The sequence below is a fragment of the Haematobia irritans genome, chromosome 2 (assembly GCF_050003625.1).
Source record: "Haematobia irritans isolate KBUSLIRL chromosome 2, ASM5000362v1, whole genome shotgun sequence".
Classification (NCBI taxonomy): Eukaryota; Metazoa; Arthropoda; class Insecta; order Diptera; family Muscidae; genus Haematobia; species Haematobia irritans.
The window spans coordinates 144,033,733-144,058,405 of record NC_134398.1 but is presented as its reverse complement, the minus strand read 5'-3'; the positions used below and the strand labels follow the sequence as shown (position 1 = coordinate 144,058,405).

The following is a 24,673-nucleotide window of genomic DNA, read 5'->3' as shown; positions in this document are numbered from 1 at the left end:
GATTACAAAAATGTGTTCGCAGACAGACGGACATGAACTCAGAGAAGGAATATAATCACTTCAAACATGTTTCAACAAACATGTTTTGTTGCAAAAATATTCTTTTATCGTCAAACATAAAATGTTTTCCGAAATCAGATACATAATCTCCGAGAAAAGAACATGGTTCCGACAAACATGCTTCATGTTTTCCATGAAAAAGTAACATTGAATAATAACTGAATATTTTTCCTGAATTTTATACTAATTGAACTTGAAAAAGAAATTTAATTTGGTTTTTTAAATAAACGATTTCACCGATTTACACGCGTTTTCCCTTGACCAAATTTTGACCGTATCACCCTTTAAAAATCGTAGTTTTTATTCAATTTGCCTGAAATTGAAAATCTAGAGGTATTTATGGTCATACAAAGGTGTGCCGAAAGTGGTATGTATCGGTTCATGTTTTGTTATAGGGCCCATATAAAACGATATCCCGATTTTGGTTCTTGGGCTTCTAGTAGTTTTTATCCAATTTGCCTGAAATTATCTTAAACCCTCGAAAACCTGTATAAGATTTACTTTTTATCGGTCCATTTGGGAAGGACTTCATACTCACTTCTTGGAGTATGAAAGTTTCTTGAAACTGAAAGTAAAATTTCCAGATTTTGTTTCTCGTAATCGTGTACATTTCCATTATTTAATTTCTATTTGAAATGCCTTTAATCACAGAAATCATAGCATCAATCACCAAAGTCAATTAAAAAATTAATTGATCCAATTAAAAAATTATTTGATATTAATAATTCTTCTTGTTGATTTAATTCAAAAAATTGTTGAATCAATGAGATTTTTATTGACTGTTTCAATTCAATTAAAACTTTAATGAGAATTGTTTTGGTGAAAAGTTTTTCTGTGCATATTATACCTCATTCACATTACACTTCCAAAATCCACTTTTACTAGATTTCAACTGTTATTTGCCTTCTAAAAAGTAGATTTCAAATCTCGAAAATGTAGATTTTGAGCGTAAGGTATAGAGCCTATTAAATTCATAGCTTCTGCGCAAAGATTGCACCACTTTCGGATCCAAAAAGAACATTTTCACCACTTTTTTATGAACGCGTTTTTTTTTTTGTTTGCTGAGATATTTTCGTGATATCGCCGTTTGTAATACAGTTTAGTTAAAATTTTCTCAAATTAACCTACAACTTCCTTCTGGTGTGTTCACGTTTTTTTGAGTGTACCCTATAAAATTCACAACATTTAAATTCAGTGCGTAAAACAAACAATTTTCATAAATAAGTCCATTGCTCGAAGATTTTTTTTCAATGTACATTAGACAAATCTTGCAAAGTTTTTGCTTGAAAACAAAAACAAGCAACTTCTCCCTCCACTAGAGGTTGGATGATACCCTAGCAAAAAAGCGTCGCCAAAAAGTAGTGAAAATGGTCTTTTTGTATCCGAAAGTGGCGCCAAATTGGCGCGGACGCGATGAATTTAACTTAAGCTTGTCATTGGACGGATGTCCACCATTTCGACAGCCGTTGCACTGAATTTGTATCACTGTGGTCCTAATTCTGTGTTTTGGATGTAAATTAAAAATTTTTGTGATATTTTGCCAAATAAATAATTTGTATAATTTTTTGATGATTTTTTGATCGTTTGCATGATCAAACGATTGTCATAAACATTTGACTTCAAATATTTTCAAAAATTCGAAATATTTGAAATAAAAAGGGTTAAAATTATCCATAAACAAGTATATAAATACGGCCGTAAAGTTCGGCCAGGCCGAATCTTATGTACCCTCCACCATAGATTGCGTAGAAACTTCTACGAATGACTGTCATCCACAATCGAATTACTTGGGTTGTGGTATCTTAAAACTTCTTAACATCGTTTTGTAAATTGTGAGTTAGTCCATACGTGGTATATATTAGACAAAAAAGGTATGTATAGGTAAGTCTACAAATAATTACGAATCGACATGGACTCTAGCACGGTACGTAGAGAGCCAGAATTGACATATGGGGGTCGCTTAAATGGAGGCTATATAGAATTATGAACTTGATATGGACCAATTTTTGTGTGATTGGGGATCGATTTATCTGAGGGCTATATATAACTATGGACCGATATGGTTGTTAAATATAATATACTACCACTCGTACCAAATTTCAACCATATCGGATGAATTTTGCTTCTCCAAAAGGTACCAGAGGTCAAATCTGGGGATCGGTTTATATGGGGGCTATATATAATTATGGACTGATAGGAACCAATTCCTGCATGGTTGTTGAATACCATATACTAACAGCACGTACCAAATTTCAACCGAATCGGGTGAATTTTGCTGTTCCAAGGGATCTAGGGATCGGTTTATATGGGTTTATATGGGGGCTATATATAAATATGGACCGATGTGAACCAATTTTTGCATGGTCATTAGAGACCATATACTTAAACCATGTACCAAATTTCAGCCGGATCGGATGAAATTTGCTTCTCTTAGAGTCTCCGCAAGCCAAATCGGGGGATCGGTTTATATGGGTGTTATATATAATTATGGACCGATGTGGACCAATTTTTGCATGGTCATTAGAGACCATATACTATCACCATGTATGAAATTTCAACAGGGTCGGATGAAATTTGCTTCTCTTAGAGGCTCCGCAAGCCAAATCGGGGGATCGGTTTATATGGGGGCTATATATAATTATGGACCGATGTGTACCAATTTTTGCATGGTTGTTAGATACCATATACTAACACTATGTACCAAATTTCAGCCGGATCGGGTGAAATTTGCTTCTCTTAGAAGCCTCGCAAGCCAAATTTGGGGGTCCGTTTATATGGGGGCTATACGTAAAAGTGGATCGATATGGCCCATTTGCAATACCATCTGACCCACATCAATAACAACTACTTGTGCCAAGTTTCAAGACGATAGCTTGTTTCGTTCGGAAGTTAACGAGATTTCAACTGACGGACGCACATGCTCAGATCGACTCAGAATTTCACCAAGACCCAGAATATATATACTTTATGGGGTCTTAGAGCAATATTTCGATGTGTTAGAAATGGAATGACAAAGTTAATATACCCCCAACCTATGGTGGAGGGTATAAAAATATGAAAAAAGAGTTATACAAAATTGAATTAAAATAATTTCCTTTACAGGTAAAATAAAAAAAAATGATTCGGAATCAGTTTAGATCAGTCTAGATTTGAAGATTAGCGTAGTGGAGCGTGGAGCGACCACAATGGCGGAAGGCCAATTTTGTCAGTTAGACAGATGTACAGAAGAAAGTCCAACGCTAAATTTAATTTATTTTTATTGTACAAAAAATTATTTGTTTATAGTTAAATTTTATTTTTTCAAATTTTCCACAACCCAATGAAATTTTCCTTATCCTACGTATGTCTCAAAAATTTTATGGAATAAATGTGAAAACAAAAACATTTCTGGTGAGTATGAATAATATATCTTCAAAACTCCATTTAATCAATGTCATCGAAACATATATAGACTCATAACACTTGTCATCGGTAAGATTGATTGCATTTCGTTAATCAATTTTTGTGAAATTCCTACTCGTATAATGTTGAATTCCAATAGTCTATGAATAGTCATGGGTATATAATCAACCAACATACACCTTGTTGATATCGGTATTCTATTTAGCCATTGATAATAAATATAAACAAAAGTTTGTATTATAATAACATTTTGGCCACGAGAAAAAAAACTGCACTTTTGAATATTTCCACAGGACTCAGCACCACGGTTTCCACTTGAGCCAAAAATAAAAAAACCAACATTTTTAGAAATTTTACCAAACAAAAAAAAATATTTTGTAAAATACTATTTCAATACAAAAAAATTGTCAACATTTTATTTCTACTGAGAATTTTTTAAAAATTTTATTTCTCTAGAAAATTTTGTCAAAATTTTATTTCTATAGAAAATTTAGTCAAAATTTTATTTCTATAGAAAATCTTGTCAAAATTGTATTTCTATAGAAAATGTTCTCAAAATTTTATTTCCATAGAAAATTTAGTCAAAATTTTATTTCTATGGAATATTTTCTCAAAATTTTATTTTTATAGAAAATTTAGTCCAAATTTTATTTCTGTAGAAAATTTTGTCAAAATTCTATTTCTACAGAACATTTTGTCAAAATTTTATTTCTATAGAAAATCTTGTCAAAATTTTATTTCTATGGAATATTTTGTCAAAATTTTATTTTTATAGAAAATTTAATCAAAATTTTATTTCTGTAGAAAATTTTGTCAAAATTTTATTTCTACAGAACATTTTGTCAAAACTTTATTCTAAAGAAAATCAGATTTCAATAGTCTATGTATAGTCATGGGAATATAATTATTACTTATTGATATCGATATTCTATATAGCCCTTTATAATAAATATAAACAAAGGTTTGTTTCATAACAACATTTTGGACAGTCACAATGTGGAGAAAAGAACTGAGCTTTTCCAACAGGACTCAGCACCACGGTTCCCACTCGAGCCAAAAATAATTTAATAAATTTTTGTAGAAAATTTTACCAAACAAAATAAATTTTGTTTTACAAAATTTCATTTCTATTGAAAAATTTGTCAACATTTTAGTTCTATAGAAAATTTTGTCAAAATTTTATTCCTATAAAAAAATTTATCAGAATTGCAGTGCTATAAAAAACTTTAATCAAATTTTTAGTGCTATAGAAAATTTTGTCAAAATTTTTCTTTTTATAGAAAATTTTGTCAAAATTGTATTTCTATAGGTTAGGTGGCAGCCCGATGTATCAGGCTCACATAGACTATTCAGTCCATTGTGATACCACATTGGTGGACTCTATAGAAAGTTTTGTCAAAATTATATTTCTAGAGTAAATTTTGTCAAAATTTAATTTCTAAAGAAATATCAAAATATAAAAATTTTATTTCTATAGAAAATTTTTTCACAATTTTATTTCTATAGAAAATTTTGTCAAAATTATATTTCTATAGAAAATGTTGTCAAAATTTTATTTCTATTACATAATTTATCACAATTTTAGTGCTATAGAAAATTTTATCAAATTTTTAGTGCTATAAAAACTTTTGTCAACATTTTATTTCTATAGAAACTTTTGTCAACATTTTATTTCTACAGAACATTTTGTCATAATTTTATTTCTATAGAAAATCTTGTCAAAATTTTATTTCTATAGAAAATTTTGTCAAAATTTTATTTTTATAGAAAATTTATTCAATATTTTATTTCTGTAGGACATTTTGTCAAAATTTTATTTCTATAGAAAATTTTGTCGACATTGTATTTCTATAGGAAATTTTGTCTAAATTTTATTTCTATAGTAAATTTTTTCAAATTTCATTTCTAAAGAAATATCAAAATTTTATCTCTATAGAAAATTTTGTCAAAATTTTATTTGCTATAGAAATGTTTATTAAAAATTTTATTTAAATTTTGTCAAAATATAATTTCTAAAGAAAATAGAGTCAAAATTTCATTTTTAAAGAAATATCAAAATATGAAAATTGTGTTTCTATAGAAAAATTTTTCAAAATTTTATTTCTATAGAAAATTTTGTCAAAATTTTATTTCTTTATAAAATTATGTCAAATTTTATTTCTTTAGAAAAATTTGTCAACATTTAATTCTATCGAAAATTTTTTCATAATTTTAATTCTATAAAGAATTTTGTCAAAATTATATTTCCATAGAAAATTTTGTCAGAATTTTATTACTATTACATAATTTATCACAATTTTAGTGCTATAAAAAATTTTATCAAATTTTTAGTGCTATAGAAAATTTTGTCAAAATGTTTTTTCTATAGAAACTTTTGCCAACATGTTATTTCTAAAGAAACTTTTGTCAAAATTTTATTTCTATAGAAAATTTTGTCAAAATTGTATTTCTATAGAAAATTTTGTCACAATTTTATTTCTATAGTAAATTTTGTCAAATTTCATTTCTAAAGAAATATCAAAATTTTATTTCTATAGAAAATTTTGTCAAAATTTTATTTCTATAGAAAATTTTGTCAAAATTTTATTTCTATAGAAAATTTTATCAAAAATTAATTTCTATGGAAAATTTTGTCAAAATTTTATTTCTATAGAAAACTTTTTCAACATTTTATTTCTATAGAAAATTTGCCAAAATTTTATTTCTATCGAAAATTTTTTCATAATTTTATTTCTACAGAAAATATTGCCAAATTTTATTTCTATAGACAATTTATGAAGTACCCCTTACACTGTTAGAAAAATATGTTTTTCATATGTTCCGATATAAACAAAATGTGTTTCGGGCACAATTTTTAAACACAATATATTTAAGTGCAAACATGTAATGTTCCTAAACTAACACGAAATGTTTGGGACACATATTTTAATATGTTAGAATATATTATGTTTGGGCATGAATGTTTCATAAAAATAATATGTGTGAATGTAAACATATATAAATTTACAAATTTCGAGTAAACATATATATGTTGTGATGAACAAAGGTTCAGAGAGCGACAGAGAGAGATGGACTGCTTAGTATAGAGAAAGAAATAGAGATGGAAACCGGGAGGGTTGAATAAAAAGATATCAACATAACACAGCGAGAGAATGAAATGAGAGCACTTTCTGTGAAACCGCTTGTATGATGTTTCGGAAAACTGTTTCATGATAAGGCCAAAAATTTAACATGCTTAAGTCTAAATATTATTTAATTTGAATATTAGAATTAGTATTCGGAATAAAGAGAATAGACATTCGGAACCAAGAGAATATACATTTGAAAAAAAAAATGACATATTTGTATTACAGAAAAAGATGCGAAGAACTAAAAAATTTCGTGGAAGTGAAAATTATGTGAGGGAATGAACACAATCTTCTTTGGGGAATTCTTCCAAGCATATACTATTTTTGGACTCAAAATGCTTCCAAACATATAATATGCTCACATAAAACAAACATATTAATGTTTCGGCGGTATCAAATAATATATGTGCTTCCTGCAAAATATGTTTGGAACATATGTTAGAGAAGCGATTTTTTTTGAGGGTGTAGTTGGAGAGGAATATTTTGCAAAATCTATCAAAACATCAAGAACCAAGCGCTGTTACCGTTCCTCGCTTCATTTCTACCACTCACTTGCCACCAAAATCTCTGGATCTCAGTCCGTTGGACTTGTGCGCCAGCAATGTTGACACTATAAAAAAAAAACAAAATGACGATCATCTCAAGACGACGCTTCGCCAGGAATGGGCTAAAATATTCCAAGGCCACATTCATGCAGCGTCTGATGGCTCTCTCGATATCCGACATTTTTTGCTGTTGAATAATAGAATTAAAGAATAGCGCTTTACTTAGTTGCATTACATATCAGCCATCACGTAAATTATATGTTATTCAAGTCCATGACAAACGGCACATTAGCCAGTTCAAAGAGATTTTACCCTTGTTATAACTTGTTTTATCACAAAATGGCCGTTTATTCTATCAATAAAATAGATAACTACCTAATGAATAAATTATGTCACATAGGGATCTTATCTCTTTTAACGGTTGTTACGAGATTAGTCCAGAGGTAATAAATAATCCTTCAATGGCTATTTTACAAATCAGTGGGGAATTTTTATCGAACAAAGTATTTTCAATCGGATAAAAAGTCGAACGAATAAAATCATCAAATATTAACTAAAAATAAATCCAAAATGAAAATAAATTTGATATATATGCGGATAATTTACATAGTCTTTGTCATGGTTACAAGTTACGTTTTAACTGAAGGTGAATAATTAAAGTATTTTTAGTTTTATTAAGTTATTGAAAACTGTTACACATTTTTATACGAAAATATAAAAATTTCCAAAAAAAAAGTCTCATAATGACGTAGCAATTTTAAAAGAGTTGCACAAAATGTGGCACACCTTCAAAAAGTGGCGAAAAATGAGGCACGCTTCCATAACGTATATAAGCGAATTAAAAAATTTTACATTAGATTTTCTGTCTTCTCCAAGATGTATAAAGTCAAAAAATTTTAATTTCATTAATTTTGAATTTTTTTTTCCGAATTATTAAAGCCAAGTTGACTTTAGTCCAATAAAATATTCTTCCATTTTAAGGTGAAATTTTTATCGACTTTTAGACACGGAAACAAACTTTATATTAAAGAAATGTGTCTCTATGCTAAGAAAAATTCGCAGTCGTATTTTAAGGACATGAAATCTTTGGATTAACGACAGCATTTTTTTAGTGTATAAATAATTATGAATCGTTGCGAGATAATTTTCGTATGGTAATTTTGTCAAAATTTGATTTCCATAAAAGCGTTGTCAAAATTTTATCAAAATTGCTGGTTTCTATAAAAAAAAATGATCGCAATTTTATTTCTATAAAAAATTTTATTTCTATAGAATTTTTTTTAAAAACTTTATTTTTATAGAAAAATTTTTCAAAATTTTATTTCTATTTAAAATTTTGTTAAAATTTTATTTCTATAGACAATTTTTTTCAAAGGGTTATTTCTATAGAAAATTTTGTGGAAATTGTATTTCTATAGTATTTTTTTCCAAATTTTATATCTATAAAAAATTTTTCAAAATTTTATTTCTCTCGAAAATTTTGTCAAAATTTTATTTCTCCCGAAAAATTTGTCAACATTTTATTTCTATAGAAAATGTTGTCAATATTTTATTTCTATAAAAAATTTTGTCACAATTTCTTATCTAAGGAGATTTTGTCAAAATTTTATTTCTATAGAAAATTTTTTCACAATTTTATTTCTATAGAAAATTTTGTCAAAATTATATTTCTATAGAAAATGTTGTCAAAATTTTATTTCTATTACATAATTTATCATTTTTAGTGCTATAGAAAATTTTATCAAATTTTTAGTGCTATAAAAACTTTTGTCAACATTTTATTTCTATAGAAACTTTTGTCAACATTTTATTTCTACAGAACATTTTGTCATAATTTTATTTCTATAGAAAATCTTGTCAAAATTTTATTTCTATAGAAAATTTTGTCAAAATTTTATTTTTATAGAAAATTTATTCAATATTTTATTTCTGTAGAACATTTTGTCAAAATTTTATTTCTATAGAAAATTTTGTCGACATTGTATTTCTATAGGAAATTTTGTCTAAATTTTATTTCTATAGTAAATTTTTTCAAATTTCATTTCTAAAGAAATATCAAAATTTTATCTCTAAAGAAAATTTTGTCAAAATTTTATTTGCTATAGAAATGTTTATTAAAAATTTTATTTAAATTTTGTCAAAATATAATTTCTAAAGAAAATAGAGTCAAAATTTCATTTTTAAAGAAATATCAAAATATGAAAATTGTGTTTCTATAGAAAAATTTTTCAAAATTTTATTTCTATAGAAAATTTTGTCAAAATTTTATTTCTTTATAAAATTATGTCAAATTTTATTTCTTTAGAAAAATTTGTCAACATTTAATTCTATCGAAAATTTTTTCATAATTTTAATTCTATAAAGAATTTTGTCAAAATTATATTTCCATAGAAAATTTTGTCAGAATTTTATTACTATTACATAATTTATCACAATTTTAGTGCTATAAAAAATTTTATCAAATTTTTAGTGCTATAGAAAATTTTGTCAAAAATTTTTTTTCTATAGAAACTTTTGCCAACATTTTATTTCTAAAGAAACTTTTGTCAAAATTTATATCTATAGAAAATTTTGTCAAAATTGTATTTCTATAGAAAATTTTGTCACAATTTTATTTCTATAGTAAATTTTGTCAAATTTCATTTCTAAAGAAATATCAAAATTTTATTTCTATAGAAAATTTTGTCAAAATTTTATTTCTATAGAAAATTTTGTCAAAATTTTATTTCTATAGAAAATTTTATCAAAAATTAATTTCTATGGAAAATTTTGTCAAAATTTTATTTCTATAGAAAACTTTTTCAACATTTTATTTCTATAGAAAATTTGCCAAAATTTTATTTCTATCGAAAATTTTTTCATAATTTTATTTCTACAGAAAATATTGCCAAATTTTATTTCTATAGACAATTTATGAAGTACCCCTTACACTGTTAGAAAAATATGTTTTTCATATGTTCCGATATAAACAAAATGTGTTTCGGGCACAATTTTTAAACACAATATATTTAAGTGCAAACATGTAATGTTCCTAAACTAACACGAATTGTTTGGGACACATATTTTAATATGTTAGAATATATTATGTTTGGGCATGAATGTTTCATAAAAATAATATGTGTGAATGTAAACATATATAAATTTACAAATTTCGAGTAAACATATATATGTTGTGATGAACAAAGGTTCAGAGAGCGACAGAGAGAGATGGACTGCTTAGTATAGAGAAAGAAATAGAGATGGAAACCGGGAGGGTTGAATAAAAAGATATCAACATAACACAGCGAGAGAATGAAATGAGAGCACTTTCTGTGAAACCGCTTGTATGATGTTTCGGAAAACTGTTTCATGATAAGGCCAAAAATTTAACATGCTTAAGTCTAAATATTATTTAATTTGAATATTAGAATTAGTATTCGGAATAAAGAGAATAGACATTCGGAACCAAGAGAATATACATTTGAAAAAAAAATGACATATTTGTATTACAGAAAAAGATGCGAAGAACTAAAAAATTTCGTGGAAGTGAAAATTATGTGAGGGAATGAACACAATCTTCTTTGGGGAATTCTTCCAAGCATATACTATTTTTGGACTCAAAATGCTTCCAAACATATAATATGCTCACATAAAACAAACATATTAATGTTTCGGCGGTATCAAATAATATATGTGCTTCCTGCAAAATATGTTTGGAACATATGTTAGAGAAGCGATTTTTTTTGAGGGTGTAGTTGGAGAGGAATATTTTGCAAAATCTATCAAAACATCAAGAACCAAGCGCTGTTACCGTTCCTCGCTTCATTTCTACCACTCACTTGCCACCAAAATCTCTGGATCTCAGTCCGTTGGACTTGTGCGCCAGCAATGTTGACACTATAAAAAAAAAAACAAAATGACGATCATCTCAAGACGACGCTTCGCCAGGAATGGGCTAAAATATTCCAAGGCCACATTCATGCAGCGTCTGATGGCTCTCTCGATATCCGACATTTTTTGCTGTTGAATAATAGAATTAAAGAATAGCGCTTTACTTAGTTGCATTACATATCAGCCATCACGTAAATTATATGTTATTCAAGTCCATGACAAACGGCACATTAGCCAGTTCAAAGAGATTTTACCCTTGTTATAACTTGTTTTATCACAAAATGGCCGTTTATTCTATCAATAAAATAGATAACTACCTAATGAATAAATTATGTCACATAGGGATCTTATCTCTTTTAACGGTTGTTACGAGATTAGTCCAGAGGTAATAAATAATCCTTCAATGGCTATTTTACAAATCAGTGGGGAATTTTTATCGAACAAAGTATTTTCAATCGGATAAAAAGTCGAACGAATAAAATCATCAAATATTAACTAAAAATAAATCCAAAATGAAAATAAATTTGATATATATGCGGATAATTTACATAGTCTTTGTCATGGTTACAAGTTACGTTTTAACTGAAGGTGAATAATTAAAGTATTTTTAGTTTTATTAAGTTATTGAAAACTGTTACACATTTTTATACGAAAATATAAAAATTTCCAAAAAAAAAGTCTCATAATGACGTAGCAATTTTAAAAGAGTTGCACAAAATGTGGCACACCTTCAAAAAGTGGCGAAAAATGAGGCACGCTTCCATAACGTATATAAGCGAATTAAAAAATTTTACATTAGATTTTCTGTCTTCTCCAAGATGTATAAAGTCAAAAAATTTTAATTTCATTAATTTTGAATTTTTTTTTCCGAATTATTAAAGCCAAGTTGACTTTAGTCCAATAAAATATTCTTCCATTTTAAGGTGAAATTTTTATCGACTTTTAGACACGGAAACAAACTTTATATTAAAGAAATGTGTCTCTATGCTAAGAAAAATTCGCAGTCGTATTTTAAGGACATGAAATCTTTGGATTAACGACAGCATTTTTTTAGTGTATAAATAATTATGAATCGTTGCGAGATAATTTTCGTATGGTAATTTTGTCAAAATTTGATTTCCATAAAAGCGTTGTCAAAATTTTATCAAAATTGCTGGTTTCTATAAAAAAAAAATGATCGCAATTTTATTTCTATAAAAAATTTTATTTCTATAGAATTTTTTTTAAAAACTTTATTTTTATAGAAAAATTTTTCAAAATTTTATTTCTATTTAAAATTTTGTTAAAATTTTATTTCTATAGACAATTTTTTTCAAAGGGTTATTTCTATAGAAAATTTTGTGGAAATTGTATTTCTATAGTATTTTTTTCCAAATTTTATATCTATAAAAAATTTTTCAAAATTTTATTTCTCTCGAAAATTTTGTCAAAATTTTATTTCTCCCGAAAAATTTGTCAACATTTTATTTCTATAGAAAATGTTGTCAATATTTTATTTCTATAAAAAATTTTGTCACAATTTCTTATCTAAGGAGATTTTGTCAAAATTTTATTTCTATAGAAAATTTTGTCAAAATTTTATTTCTATAGAAAGTTTTGTCAAAATTTTATTTCTACAGAAAATTTTGTCAAAATTATATTTCTAGGAAAATTTTGTCAAAAATGTATTTCTATAGAAAATTGTGTCGAAATTTTATATCTTTAGAAATTTTTGGGACAAATTTATTTCTATAGAAAATTGTTTCAAGATTTTATTTCTATGGAACATTTTGTCAAAATTTTAAATATACAGAAAATGTTTTCAAAATTTAATTTCTATACCAAATTTGTCAAAATTTCTCATATAAAAGAAGATTTTGGCAAAATTTTTATTTCTATAGAAAATTTTGTCAACATTTTATATCTATCAAAAATTTTGTCAATATTTTATTTTTGTAGAATATTTTGTCAAAATTTTATTTCTATAGAAAATTTTGTCCAAAATTTTATTTCTCTAGAAAATGTTATTTATATAGAAAATTTTGTCAAAGTTTTATTTCTATAGAAAATTTTTTCACAATTTCTTTTCTTTGAAGATTTTGTCAAAATTTTATTTCTATAGATAATTTTTCAAAAATTTATATCTATAGAAAATTTTGTCAAGATTTTATTTCTATAGAAAATTTTGTCAAAATTTTTTATCTATAGAAGATTTTGTCAACATTTTATTTCTATAGAAAATTTTGTTAAAATTTTTTTTCTATAAAAATTTTTGTAAACATTTTATTTCTGTAGAATATTTTGTCAACATTTTATTTCTATAGACAATTTTTTTCACAAGTTTATTTCTATAGAAAATTTTGTGGAAATTGTATTTCTATAGTATTTTTTTTTTTCAAAATTTTATATCTATAAAAAATTTTTCCAAATTTTATTTCTCTCGAAAATGTTGTCAAAATTTTATTTCTATAGAAAATGTTGTCAACATTTTATTTCTATAGAAAATTTTGTCACAATTTCTTATCCAAAAAGATTTTGTCAAAATGTTATTTCTTTAGAAAATTGTGTCAAAATGTTATTTCTTTAGAGAATTTTGTCAAAATTTTATTTCTACAGAACATTTTGTCAAAAATTTTTTTCTATAGAAAATTTTGTCAAAATTTTATTTCTATAGAAAATGTTGTCACAATTTTACTTCTACAGAAAATTTGGTCAAGATTTTATTTCTATTGAAAATTGTGTCGAAATTTTATATCTCTAGAAAATTTTGTGACAAATTTATTTCTATAGGAAATTGTTTCAAGATTTTATTTCTATGGAACATTTTGTCAAAATTTTATATATATAGAAATTGTTTTCAAAATTTAATTTCAATATAAAATTTGTCAAAATTTCTCCTATAAAAAGAAGATTTTGGCAAAATTTTTATTTCTATAGAAAATTTTGTCAACATTTTATATCTATCAAAATTTTTGTCAATATTTTATTTTTGTAGAATATTTTGTCAAAATTTTATTTCTATAGAAAATTTTGTCCAAAATTTTATTTCTCTAGAAAATGTTCACAAAATGTTATTTATATAGAAAATTTTGTCAAAGTTTTATTTCTATAGAAAATTTTGTCACAATTTCTTTTCTATGAAGATTTTGTCAAAATTTTATTTCTATAGATAATTTTTCAAAAATTTATTTCTATAGAAAATTGTGCCAAGATTTTATTTCTATAGAAAATTTTGTCAAAATTTTTTATCTATAGAAAATTTTGTCAACATTTTATTTCTATAGAAAATTTTGTTAAAATTTTATTTCTGTGGAATATTTTGCCAACAGTTTATTTCTATAGAAAATATTTTTCAAAAGTTTATTTCTATAGAAAATTTTGTGGAAATTGTAATTCTATAGTATTTTTTTTTTGCAAAATTTTATATCTATAAAAAATTTTTCAAAATTTTATTTCTCTCGAAAATGTTGTCAAAATTTTATTTCTATAGAAAATGTTGTCAACATTTTATTTCTATAGAAAATTTTGTCACAATTTATTATCCAAAAGGATTTTGTCAAAATTTTATTTCAAAAGAAAATTTTGTCAAAATATCTAATTATACAATTATTTTTCGAGCTTTATGGACAGATATAGATTAAGGAACATGGTCAATAGAGCCATTGAAAAGAAACCGCCAGATACAAATCTATACACTCCTGGACTGTACATGTTTCGTTTCGGGCGAATGAACCTTTCCACAGCCTTTAGTATAGATCTGGCTGGGAGAGATAACTCAATTTTGGGCCCTTTATGCTAACTCCTTATGGAGAAAACATTTGGGAAATTTCCTCTTACAAATTGAGTCATCTTTTCTCCCACTGTCATCATCATCTTTTCATATAACTTAGAAGTCCCTTAATCTTATTTTTATTTCGTTTTGTTACATAGTAATGCAACAACACGAAATTTATTTTTAGAAAGCTAATTTGTTCGAATTCACCTAAGTTGTGAACAGTCGAACAATGCTTATTGTTTCTACAGTCAACTTACAACAACATGTGACAACTTACAGAAACTGGTTTCCAGGATACAACAACAATTCTAACGCGTACATTAGTCGTGTTTTTCATAGTTTTACGACGGGCTCATCGTTGCTTATTATATTTCATGTTAGCCTGAACCGAAATATTCGCCCGAACCGAAACATGTACAGTCCAGGCGTATATAGATTTGTATCTGGCGTTTTCTTTTCAATGGCTCTATTGACCATGTTCCTTAATCTATATCTGTCCATAAAGCTCGAAAACAAATTGTATAATTAGATATAATGCATTTGGACGTCAATTGCCTGTTTCGGTATCAGGCTAACATGAAATATAATTTTGTCAAAATTTTATTTCTATAGAAAATTTTGTCAAAATTTTATTTCTATAGAAAATTTTGTCAAAATTTTATTTCTACACAAAATTTTGTCACAAAATTTTTTCTATAGAAAATTTTGTCAAAATTTTATTTCTTTAGAAAATTTGGTCAAAGTTTTATTTCTACAGAAAATTTTGTCAAAATTATATTTCTAAGAAAATTTGGTCAAAAATTTATTTCTATAGAAAATTGTGTCAAGATTTTATTTCTATAGAAAATTGTGTCGAAATTTTATATCTCTAGAAAATTTTGTGACAAATTTATTTCTATAGAAAATTGTGTCAAGATTTTATTTCTATGGAACATTTTGTCAAAATTTTATATAAATAGAAAATGTTTTAAAAATTTTATTTCTATATAAAATTTGTCAAAATTTCTCATCTAAAAAGAAGATTTTGGCAAAATTTTTATTTCTATAGAAAATTTTGTCAAAATTTTATATCTATCAAAATTTTTGTCAATATTGTATTTTTGTAGAATATTTTCTCAAAATTTTATTTCTATAGAAAATTTTGTGAAAAATTTATTTCTATAGAAAATTGTATTAAGACTTTATTTCTATAGAAAATTTTGTCAACATTTAATTTCTACAGAAAATTTTGTAAACATTTTATTTCTATAGAATATATTTTCAAAATTTTATTTCTCTCGAAAATTTTGTCAAAATTTTATTTCTATAAAATATTTTGTCAAAATTTTATTTCTATAAAAAATGTTGTCACTATTTAATTTCTAGGGACAATTTTGTCAAAGTTTTATTTCTGTAGAATATTTTGTCAAGATTTTATTTCTATAGAAAATTTTGTCAACATTTCATTTCTATAGAAAACTTTGTCAAAATTTTATTTCTATAGAAAATTTTATCAAAAATTTATTTTTATAGAACATTTATGAAGTACATCATAGTTGGAGAAGAATATTTTGCAAAAAAAAAATATATCTACCAAACAATAAAAAAATCTATCTTTATTTCGGTGGAATTCTACCAACTGTTGCAATCGTGTTTGCAATACCTTTCAGCATTTATGAGTAGTAATAATTGTGCCAATTTTCGAGCCGATAGGCTTTTTTCGACCGGAAGTTAATGAGATTTCCGACAGACAGACATCGTTATATCGACCCAGAATTTCATAACGACTTACAACATGTGTGCTTTAGATGCCCCTTAGAGCTCTATCATTATATTTATTTGTTTTTATTTTCAGGATTAGATTATGAATTTGAATGCTTTCGATGTAGTGGCCATGATTGTGATAAAGAAGAGACAACTGAAATCGTTAATTGTTACGATTTAAAAAGATTCCAAGAAAAATTTCATCATCATCAATTGGATCCAATGTCTTTAATGTATTTGCCGAGCCGGATAATAACACCCATCCCGGTTGCAGCAGATATTCACACATCGGAGAGGATCATATTAACGAGGACAAGAACAACAACAACTACAACAATTTCAACAAGTGCTACATGTCCAACAAGTAATCCAACTATACTACCGACAACAACGCCAACTACAACTCGGACAACACCAGAAAATCCTCCAATTGACAATGTTTATTATGACTGCTATAGTATGGTTTACAAGGGTATGTAGATTTTTTATAAGAAAATTTAATGAAATCAAACATTACATTACTCTACACTTAAAAAAAAGCTTGCACAGTTCCAATGAGTTTGTCATTACACTAATGATTTTGATAAAGGGTGGTTAAAATTTCAAGGGCCAAGAAGGGCATCATTTTGGAAAAAATACGGCCCGATGATGCCGCCAGCCCATAAACCGCACCAAACAGTCACTCTTTGTGGGCGGATTGGTTTTTCGGCAATCACTCTTGGATTCTCATTCGCCCACATGCGGCAATTCTGTTTATTGACGAATCCACTGAGGTGAAAATGTGCCTCATCACTGAAGATGATTTTCTTCGAAAATTGATCATCCACTGTTGCCATTTCTTGGAACCATTCTGCCCATTCACGACATCCATGGTTCAAATTGAGTAAGTCTGAAATAGAGAATTGTCAAATAAAATTCGGAAAAAACTTGGCGTTTAGGTGTGGTTCACATTCAACATCGGCCCTTACAATTTAACCACCCTTTATTAATAATTTTAGCTAGGTTGACCTTAGTCAAACAAAAATTTCTATCATTTTTAAGTCGAATCACTTAATTATAAGGACAAAAGGACTTCATTCTAAAATTTATTGACTTGAGGACAAGGAAAAAAAATTATATCAGAGAAATGCGTCTTCTATGAGTATTGAAATATGAATGAGTATTTGCATTAGCATGCAAATACTCATTCATATTTCAAGGACAAGGAAACTTTGGTCGCAAGACAAAATTTTTTCCAGTGTATATTAAATTTATTGAAGCTAAATTTAAATGGATATTTCGATTTAAGTATCATAAAATATTTTAGTTTTAATACAAAAAGATCGTATAAAATTTATATTCTTATTTTCTCATCAGATGGAACTGAAATTCAAATACAAAAAGGATGCACTATAAGGAATGATAGACTACCGAATTGCACAGATGTCTCCCTACCAGTCAATGCAATATCCTTATTCTGTGAAGTATGTTCGGAACCAAAATGCAATGAAACTGCAAGTTCAGCCAAAGCGAAGATATCCATGATAGCCATGATTGCTACTCTCATTATAAGGTCATCGTTCGTGTAAACGATTTCGTTTTTTATTTTATTGATATGAATTTATAAATATATAAGATAATGTTATTTAATTTAATGAACCATTGATTATCATAAATAAATAGACTTACAACTAATAACTAATACGGCTGAAGTTCTAGGATGCAGCAAATTATCATCACATATTGAGAAAAAATATTTTAGTCTAAAGGCATTTTTATGCAATATTGCAAAAGCGCTTTTACGTTTTATTCGTAGATGCACATGAATTAGAGATATAGGTAAAAAGAAAATTAACAAAATTTTTAGAAATAAAATTTTGACAAAATTTTCTATAGAAATAAAATTTTGATAAAAAAAATCTATAGAAATCAAATTTTGACAAAATATTCTATAGAAATAAAATGTTGTCCTCTAAAGAAATAAAATTTTCTATAGAAATAAAACTTTGACACAACTGTCTAAAGAAATTAAACTTTGACAACGTTTTCTATAGAAAAATTAATAACTAAGATCTCAAGCTTAACAAAACTATTGATATTTAATAAATGTTTTGGTAAAATTTTCTATAGAAATAATTTTGATAAAATTTTCTATAAAAAAAGTTTTTGACAAAATTTTCTATCAAAATACAATTTTAATAGAATTTTTATAGAAATAAAATTTAAACAAAATTTTCTATAAAAATAAAATTTTAACCAAATTTTCTATAAAAATAAAATGTTGACAAAGTTTTCTATAGAAATAAAATTTTCAGAAATAAAATTATAGAAATGAAATTTTGACAAAATTTTCTATTGCAATGAATTTTTGACAAAATTTTATACTGAATTAAAAATTTGACAAAATTTTCTATAGAAATAAAATGTTGACAATATTTTCTATAGAACTAAAAAGTTGACAAAATTAAAAAACATGACAATATTTTTTATAGAAATAAAATGTTTACAAAATTTTGTAAGAAATAAAATTTGGGAACATTTCCAATGAAATAAAATTTTGATAAAATTTTCTATAGCAATGAATTTTTGACAAAATTTTATACGGAAATAAAATTTTGAAAAAAGTTTCTATAGAAATAAAACGTTGACACGATTAAAAAAAATCACAACGTTTTTTATAGAAATAAAATGTTTACAAAATTTTCTATAGAAACAAAATTTGGGAATATTTCCAATGAAATCAAATTTTGATAAAATTTTCTATCGAAACAAACTTTTGTAGAAAAAAAGTTTTCAAAATAAGTTTTTTCGGCTCGAACAGCAACCGTGCTTAGCAGTGGCGATTTTACAAAGATTTGGGCTAGAACCTGCCAAGATAGGTGAAGAATTGTTTTTGGACAATATTTTGTGGTTGACCGTTTACCAATTCGGTAGAAAGTGTGCAATTGCGGTGTGAAGAATATGACTTGAATATGGGGAAATCGTCACTGAAATTGAATGTAACATATAAGATTTAATATTGAAGTATTTAATGCCGAACATTTTTTTCGAAATCTTCTGAGCATTTTCGGAAAATATGTAAAAAAAATTTGGGGTTCGGTCGAAGCAGGGATTGAACCCACGACCCGTTGTATGTAACTCGGGCATGATAACCATTGCTCCACAGTGGCCAACTAAATGTATGTTTCTGTTAAATAAAGTTTCTTTACATCGGCTCGCGGGCGCCCAAAACAATGCTCTAATAATATAACTGTGATAATTGTGAGTTTATGACAGTAACATCTTCTTAGCCCAGTGGATAGTGTGTTGGCTTACAAAATGTATGGTCACAATGGACTGAATAGTCCAAGTGAGTCAGAAAATAAATCGGGCTGCCACTTTAACCTATGGTCCGCGGTAATATTCTCCGTCCAGGCGATAGATAAAATTTAACAAGTATATACGGCTGCAAGTTCGGCCAGGCCGAATCTTATGTACCCTCCACCATGGATTGCATAGAAACTTGTACTAAAGACTGTCTTCCACAATCGAGTTACTTGGGTTCCGGTAACACTTGCCGATGGCAAGGTATCTTAAAACTTATTAACACCGAGTTCTCAATTGTAAGTTAGTCCACACGGGGTATATATTAAAAAAAAAGGCCGATTAAATACGTAAATAATTCAGTTTGACAAAATTTTCTATAGAAATAAAATTTTGACGCAATTTTCCATAGCAATAAAATTTTGACAAAAATTAGTATAGTAATAAAATTTTGACAAAATTTTTTATAGAAATAAAATTTTGACAAAATTTTCTATAGTAATAAAATTTGACAAAATTTTCTATAGTAATAAAATTTTGACATAATTTTCTATAGAACTAAAATTTGGTAGATTATTTTTGGGGATCGGCTATATATAGGTTAGGTTAGGTGGAAGCCCGATGTATCAGGCTCACTTAGACTATTCAGTCCATTGTGATACCACATTGGTGAACTTCTCTCTTATCACTGAGTGCTGCCCGATTTCATGTTAAGCTCAATGACAAGGGACCTCCTTTTTATAGCCGAGTCCGAACGGCGTTTCACATTGCAGTGAAACCACTTAGAGAAGCTTTGACACCCTCAGAAATGTCACCAGCATTACTGAGGTGGGATAATCCACCGCTGAAAAACTTCTTGGTGTTCGGTCGAAGCAGGAATCGAACCCACGACCTTGTGTATGCAAGGCGGGCATGCTAACCATTGCACCACGGTGTCTGCCATCGGCTATATATAACTATAGACCGATGTGGACCAATTTTGGCATGGTTGTTAGCATCCATATACTAGCGCAATGTACCAAATTTCACCACATACCAAATTTCAACAGGATCGGGTTAATTTTGCTCTTCCAAGGGGCTCCGGAGGTCAAATCTGGGGGTCGGTTTATATGGGGGCTACATATAATTATGGACCGATATGGACAAATTCCTGCATGGTTGTCAGAGACCATATATTAACACCACGTATCAAATTTCAACCGAATCGGATGAATTTTGCTCATCCATGAGGCTCCGGAGGTCAAATCTGGGGATCGGTTTATATGAGGGCTATATATAATTATGGAACCAAAGTTTGCATGGCTGTTAGAGACCATATACTAACACCAAGTACCAAATTTCAGGCGGATCGGATGAAATTTGCTTCTCTTAGAGGTTCCGCAAGCCAAATTTCGGGATCGGTTTATATGGGGGCTATATATAATTATGGACCGATTTGGATCAATTTTTGCATAGTTGTTAGAGATCATATACTTACACCATGTATCAAATTTCAGCCGGATCAGATGTAATTTGCTTCTCTTAGAGGCTCCGCAATCCCAATTCTGGGGATCGGTTTATATGGGGGCTATATATAATTATGGACCGATGTGGACCAATTTTTGCATGGTTGTGAGACAATATACTAACACCATGTACCAAATTTCAACCGGATCGGATGAATTTTGTTCCTCCAAGAGGCTCCGCAAGCCAAATCTGAACATCGATTTATATGGGGGCTATACGTAAAAGTGGTCCAATATGGCCCATTTGCAATACCATCCGACCTACATCAATAACAACTACTTGTGCCAAGTTTCAAGTCGATAGCTTGTTTCGTTCGGAACGGACGGACGGATATACTTAGATCGTCTCAGAATTTCACGACGACCCAGAATATATACTTTATGGGGTCTTAGAGCAATATTTCGATGTGTTACAAACGGAATGACAAAGTTAATCCTATGGTGGAGGGTATAAAAATTTATAAAATCGAATAAATTCTTCTACATTGGTTTTTATTACAGAAAAAGGTGCTAAGACCTAAAATAAATAAGTAAATATACAATAACAGATTGGCTGATAAGTCCCCGGTCTAACAAAGAAAAACACATTTTTTTGTCAAAATTCGCTTTTATTATTCAACATAGTGCCCTTCAAGAGCGATACAATAATTATAACGACCTTCCAATTTTTATACCCACCACCATAGAATGGTGACGGGGTATAATAAGTTTGTCATTCCGTTTGTAACACATCGAAATATCGATTTCCGACTATATAAAGTATATATATTCTTGATCAGTGAAAAATTCTAAGACGATATAAGCATGTCCGTCTGTCCGTCTGTCTGTCTGTCTGTCTGGCTGTCTGTTGTAATCACGCTACAGCATTCAATAATGGAGCTATCGTCCTGAAATTTGGCACAGAATCGTCTTTTGTCTGCGCGCAGGTCAAGTTCGAAGATGGGCTATATCGGGTCATGTTTTGGTATAGCCCCCATATAAACCGACCGCCCGATTTGGGGTCTTTCGCTTATAGAAACCGTAGTTTTCATCCAATTTGCGCGAAATTGAAAATCTAGAGATATTTTGGGACCTTGAAGAGGTGTGCCAAAAATGGTGAGTGTCGGTCCATGTTTTGGTATAGCCCCCATATAAACCGACCTCCCGATTTGGGGTCTTTCGCTTATAGAAACCGTAGTTTTCATCCAATTTGCGCAAAATTGAAAATCTAGAGGTATTTTGGGACCTTGAAGAGGTGTGCCAAAAATGGTGAGTGTCGGTCCATGGTTTGGTATAGCCCCCATATAAACCGACCTCCCGATTTGGGGTCTTTCGCTGATAGAAACCGTAGTTTTCATCCAATTTGCGCGAAATTGAAAATCTAGAGGTATTTTATGACCATAAAGAGGTGTGCCAAAAATGGTGAGTGTCGGTCCATGTTTTGGTATAGCCCCCATATAGACCAATCTCCCGATTTTACTTCTTGGGCTTATAGAAACCGCAGTTTTTATTCAATTTACCTGAAATTGGAAATCTAGAGGTATTGTAGGACCACAAATACGTGTGCCAAAAATTGTGAGTATCCGTCCATATTTTGGTATAGCCCCCATATAGAGCGATCTCCCGATTTGGGGTCTTGGGCTTATAGAAACCGTAGTTTTTATCCAATTTGTCTGAAATTGGAAATCTAGAGGTATTTTAGGACCATAAAGAGGTGTGCCGAGAATGGTGAGTATCGGTCCATATTTTGGTGTAGCCCCCAAGTAGTATCAATTACTATTTTTTAAATTAAATTGACTAAACCAGACTAAACAAAATAATAAAGGAGCTTTAGTTATTCAACTAAATCAAAAGTTCAACCACAGATTTATTTTATAAATACCAGATTAAAAACATTGCCATCGGCAACTGCTACCACAACCAAAGTAATTCGATTGTGCATAAAATCTTTAGCGGAACTCTCTGCTGTGTATATACTTGTTTAATTTTTAGAAAAATGTAAAATCGTAAATAGGTTTTCAAATTCGGGGGGGGGGCTAAAATTTTTCTGGGGGGGTCTAAGCCCCCTCCCCAGAGGCCTTCCTACGCTTATGGTCCCCATATAAAACGACCTCCCGATTTGGGGTCTTGGGTTTATAGAAACCGTAGTTTTTATCCAATTTGTCTGAAATTGGAAATCTAGAGGTATTTTGGGACCATAAAGAGGTGTGCCGAAAATGGTGTGTATCGGTCCATATTTTTGTATAGCCCCCATATAGACCGATTTCCCGATTTTACTTCTTGGGCTTCTAGAATCCGAAGTTTTTATTCTATTTGCCTGAAATTGGAAATCTATAGGTATTTTCGGGTCATAAAGAGGTGTGCCGAAAGCGGTGAGTATCGGTCCATATTTTAGTATAGCCCCCATCAGAACGATCTCCCGATTAAACTCCTTGGGTTTCTAGAAACCGTAGTTTTTATCTGATTTGCCAGAAATTGTAAATACTGATCATGAAAATTGTTTGCAACTCAATGTAAAATATCCAGATTTTATTTCTACAGATTTAAGATTTCAAATCAAGACGTTATTTTATATTTTTCTTGCACACTTACAAGAGATGTTAATGATTCCTCTAAAACTCAAGCAAAAATGGTTCTTATAAATCCAGAATCTGATATAGTCCTCATAGGTGAAATCTTTAAATTTATCTTCGGGAAGTGTCCTCAAGTCCTCTAGCCCTCCTGAAATTTCAAAGGAAACCCTAATATCTGGTTCATGGTGGTGGGTATTTAAGATTCGGCCCGGCCCAACTTACTGCTGTATATACTTGTTTTATAACATTTTGGTAGTACACCTTCAGTTTTGCCTCAAAATATGCCTCAGTTTCGGCGATCACCTCTTCATTGCAGCCAAATTTTTTCCCTGCGAGCATCCTTTTGAGGTCTGAGAACAAGAGAAAGACGCTGGGGGGCTAGATCTGGAGAATACGGTGGATGGGGAAGCAATTCGAAGGCCAATTCATGAATTTTTGCCATAGCTCTCAATGACTTGTGACACGGTGCGTTGTCTTGGTGGAACAACCCTTTTTTCTTCTTCATATGGGACCGTTTTGCCGCAATTTCGACCTTCAAACGCTCCAATAACGCCATATAATAGTCACTGTTGATGGTTTTTCCCTTCTTAAGATAATCGATAAAAATTATTCCATGCGCATCCCAAAAAACAGAGGCCAATACTTTGCCAGCGGACTTTTGAGTCTTTCCACGCTTCGGAGCCGACTGTCGATTGGACTCAGGAGTGTAGTGATGGAGCCATGTTTCATCCATTGTATTACGAGTTAAAAGCTGCAAACACCGCTCAGAATCATCAACACGTTGTTGTTTTTGGTCAAATTTGAGCTCGCGCAGCACCCATTTTGCACAGAG

General features: G+C 28.8%; 1 protein-coding gene across 1 annotated transcript; it reads left to right on the top strand.

Annotated features, from left to right (window-relative positions):
* Positions 1-11,448: 11,448 nt before the first annotated feature.
* On the top strand, positions 11,449-18,183 carry LOC142224149 (uncharacterized). Its single transcript, XM_075293934.1, has 3 exons — positions 11,449-11,593; positions 16,594-16,974; positions 17,859-18,183. Exons 1-3 carry the CDS (start codon positions 11,518-11,520, stop codon positions 18,068-18,070), a joined length of 669 nt encoding a protein of 222 aa, XP_075150049.1. The 5' UTR covers positions 11,449-11,517; the 3' UTR covers positions 18,071-18,183.
* Positions 18,184-24,673: the final 6,490 nt, after the last annotated feature.

Bases quoted from the DNA above. Each gene is read 5' to 3' on its own strand.
- LOC142224149 (XM_075293934.1), top strand. From the start codon at position 11,518: ATGAAAATAAATTTGATATATATGCGGATAATTTACATAGTCTTTGTC. The intron at 11,594-16,593 runs GTGAATAATTAA...TTTTATTTTCAG, and splicing joins AAGTTACGTTTTAACTGAAG to GATTAGATTATGAATTTGAA. The intron at 16,975-17,858 runs GTATGTAGATTT...TTTTCTCATCAG, and splicing joins CTATAGTATGGTTTACAAGG to ATGGAACTGAAATTCAAATA.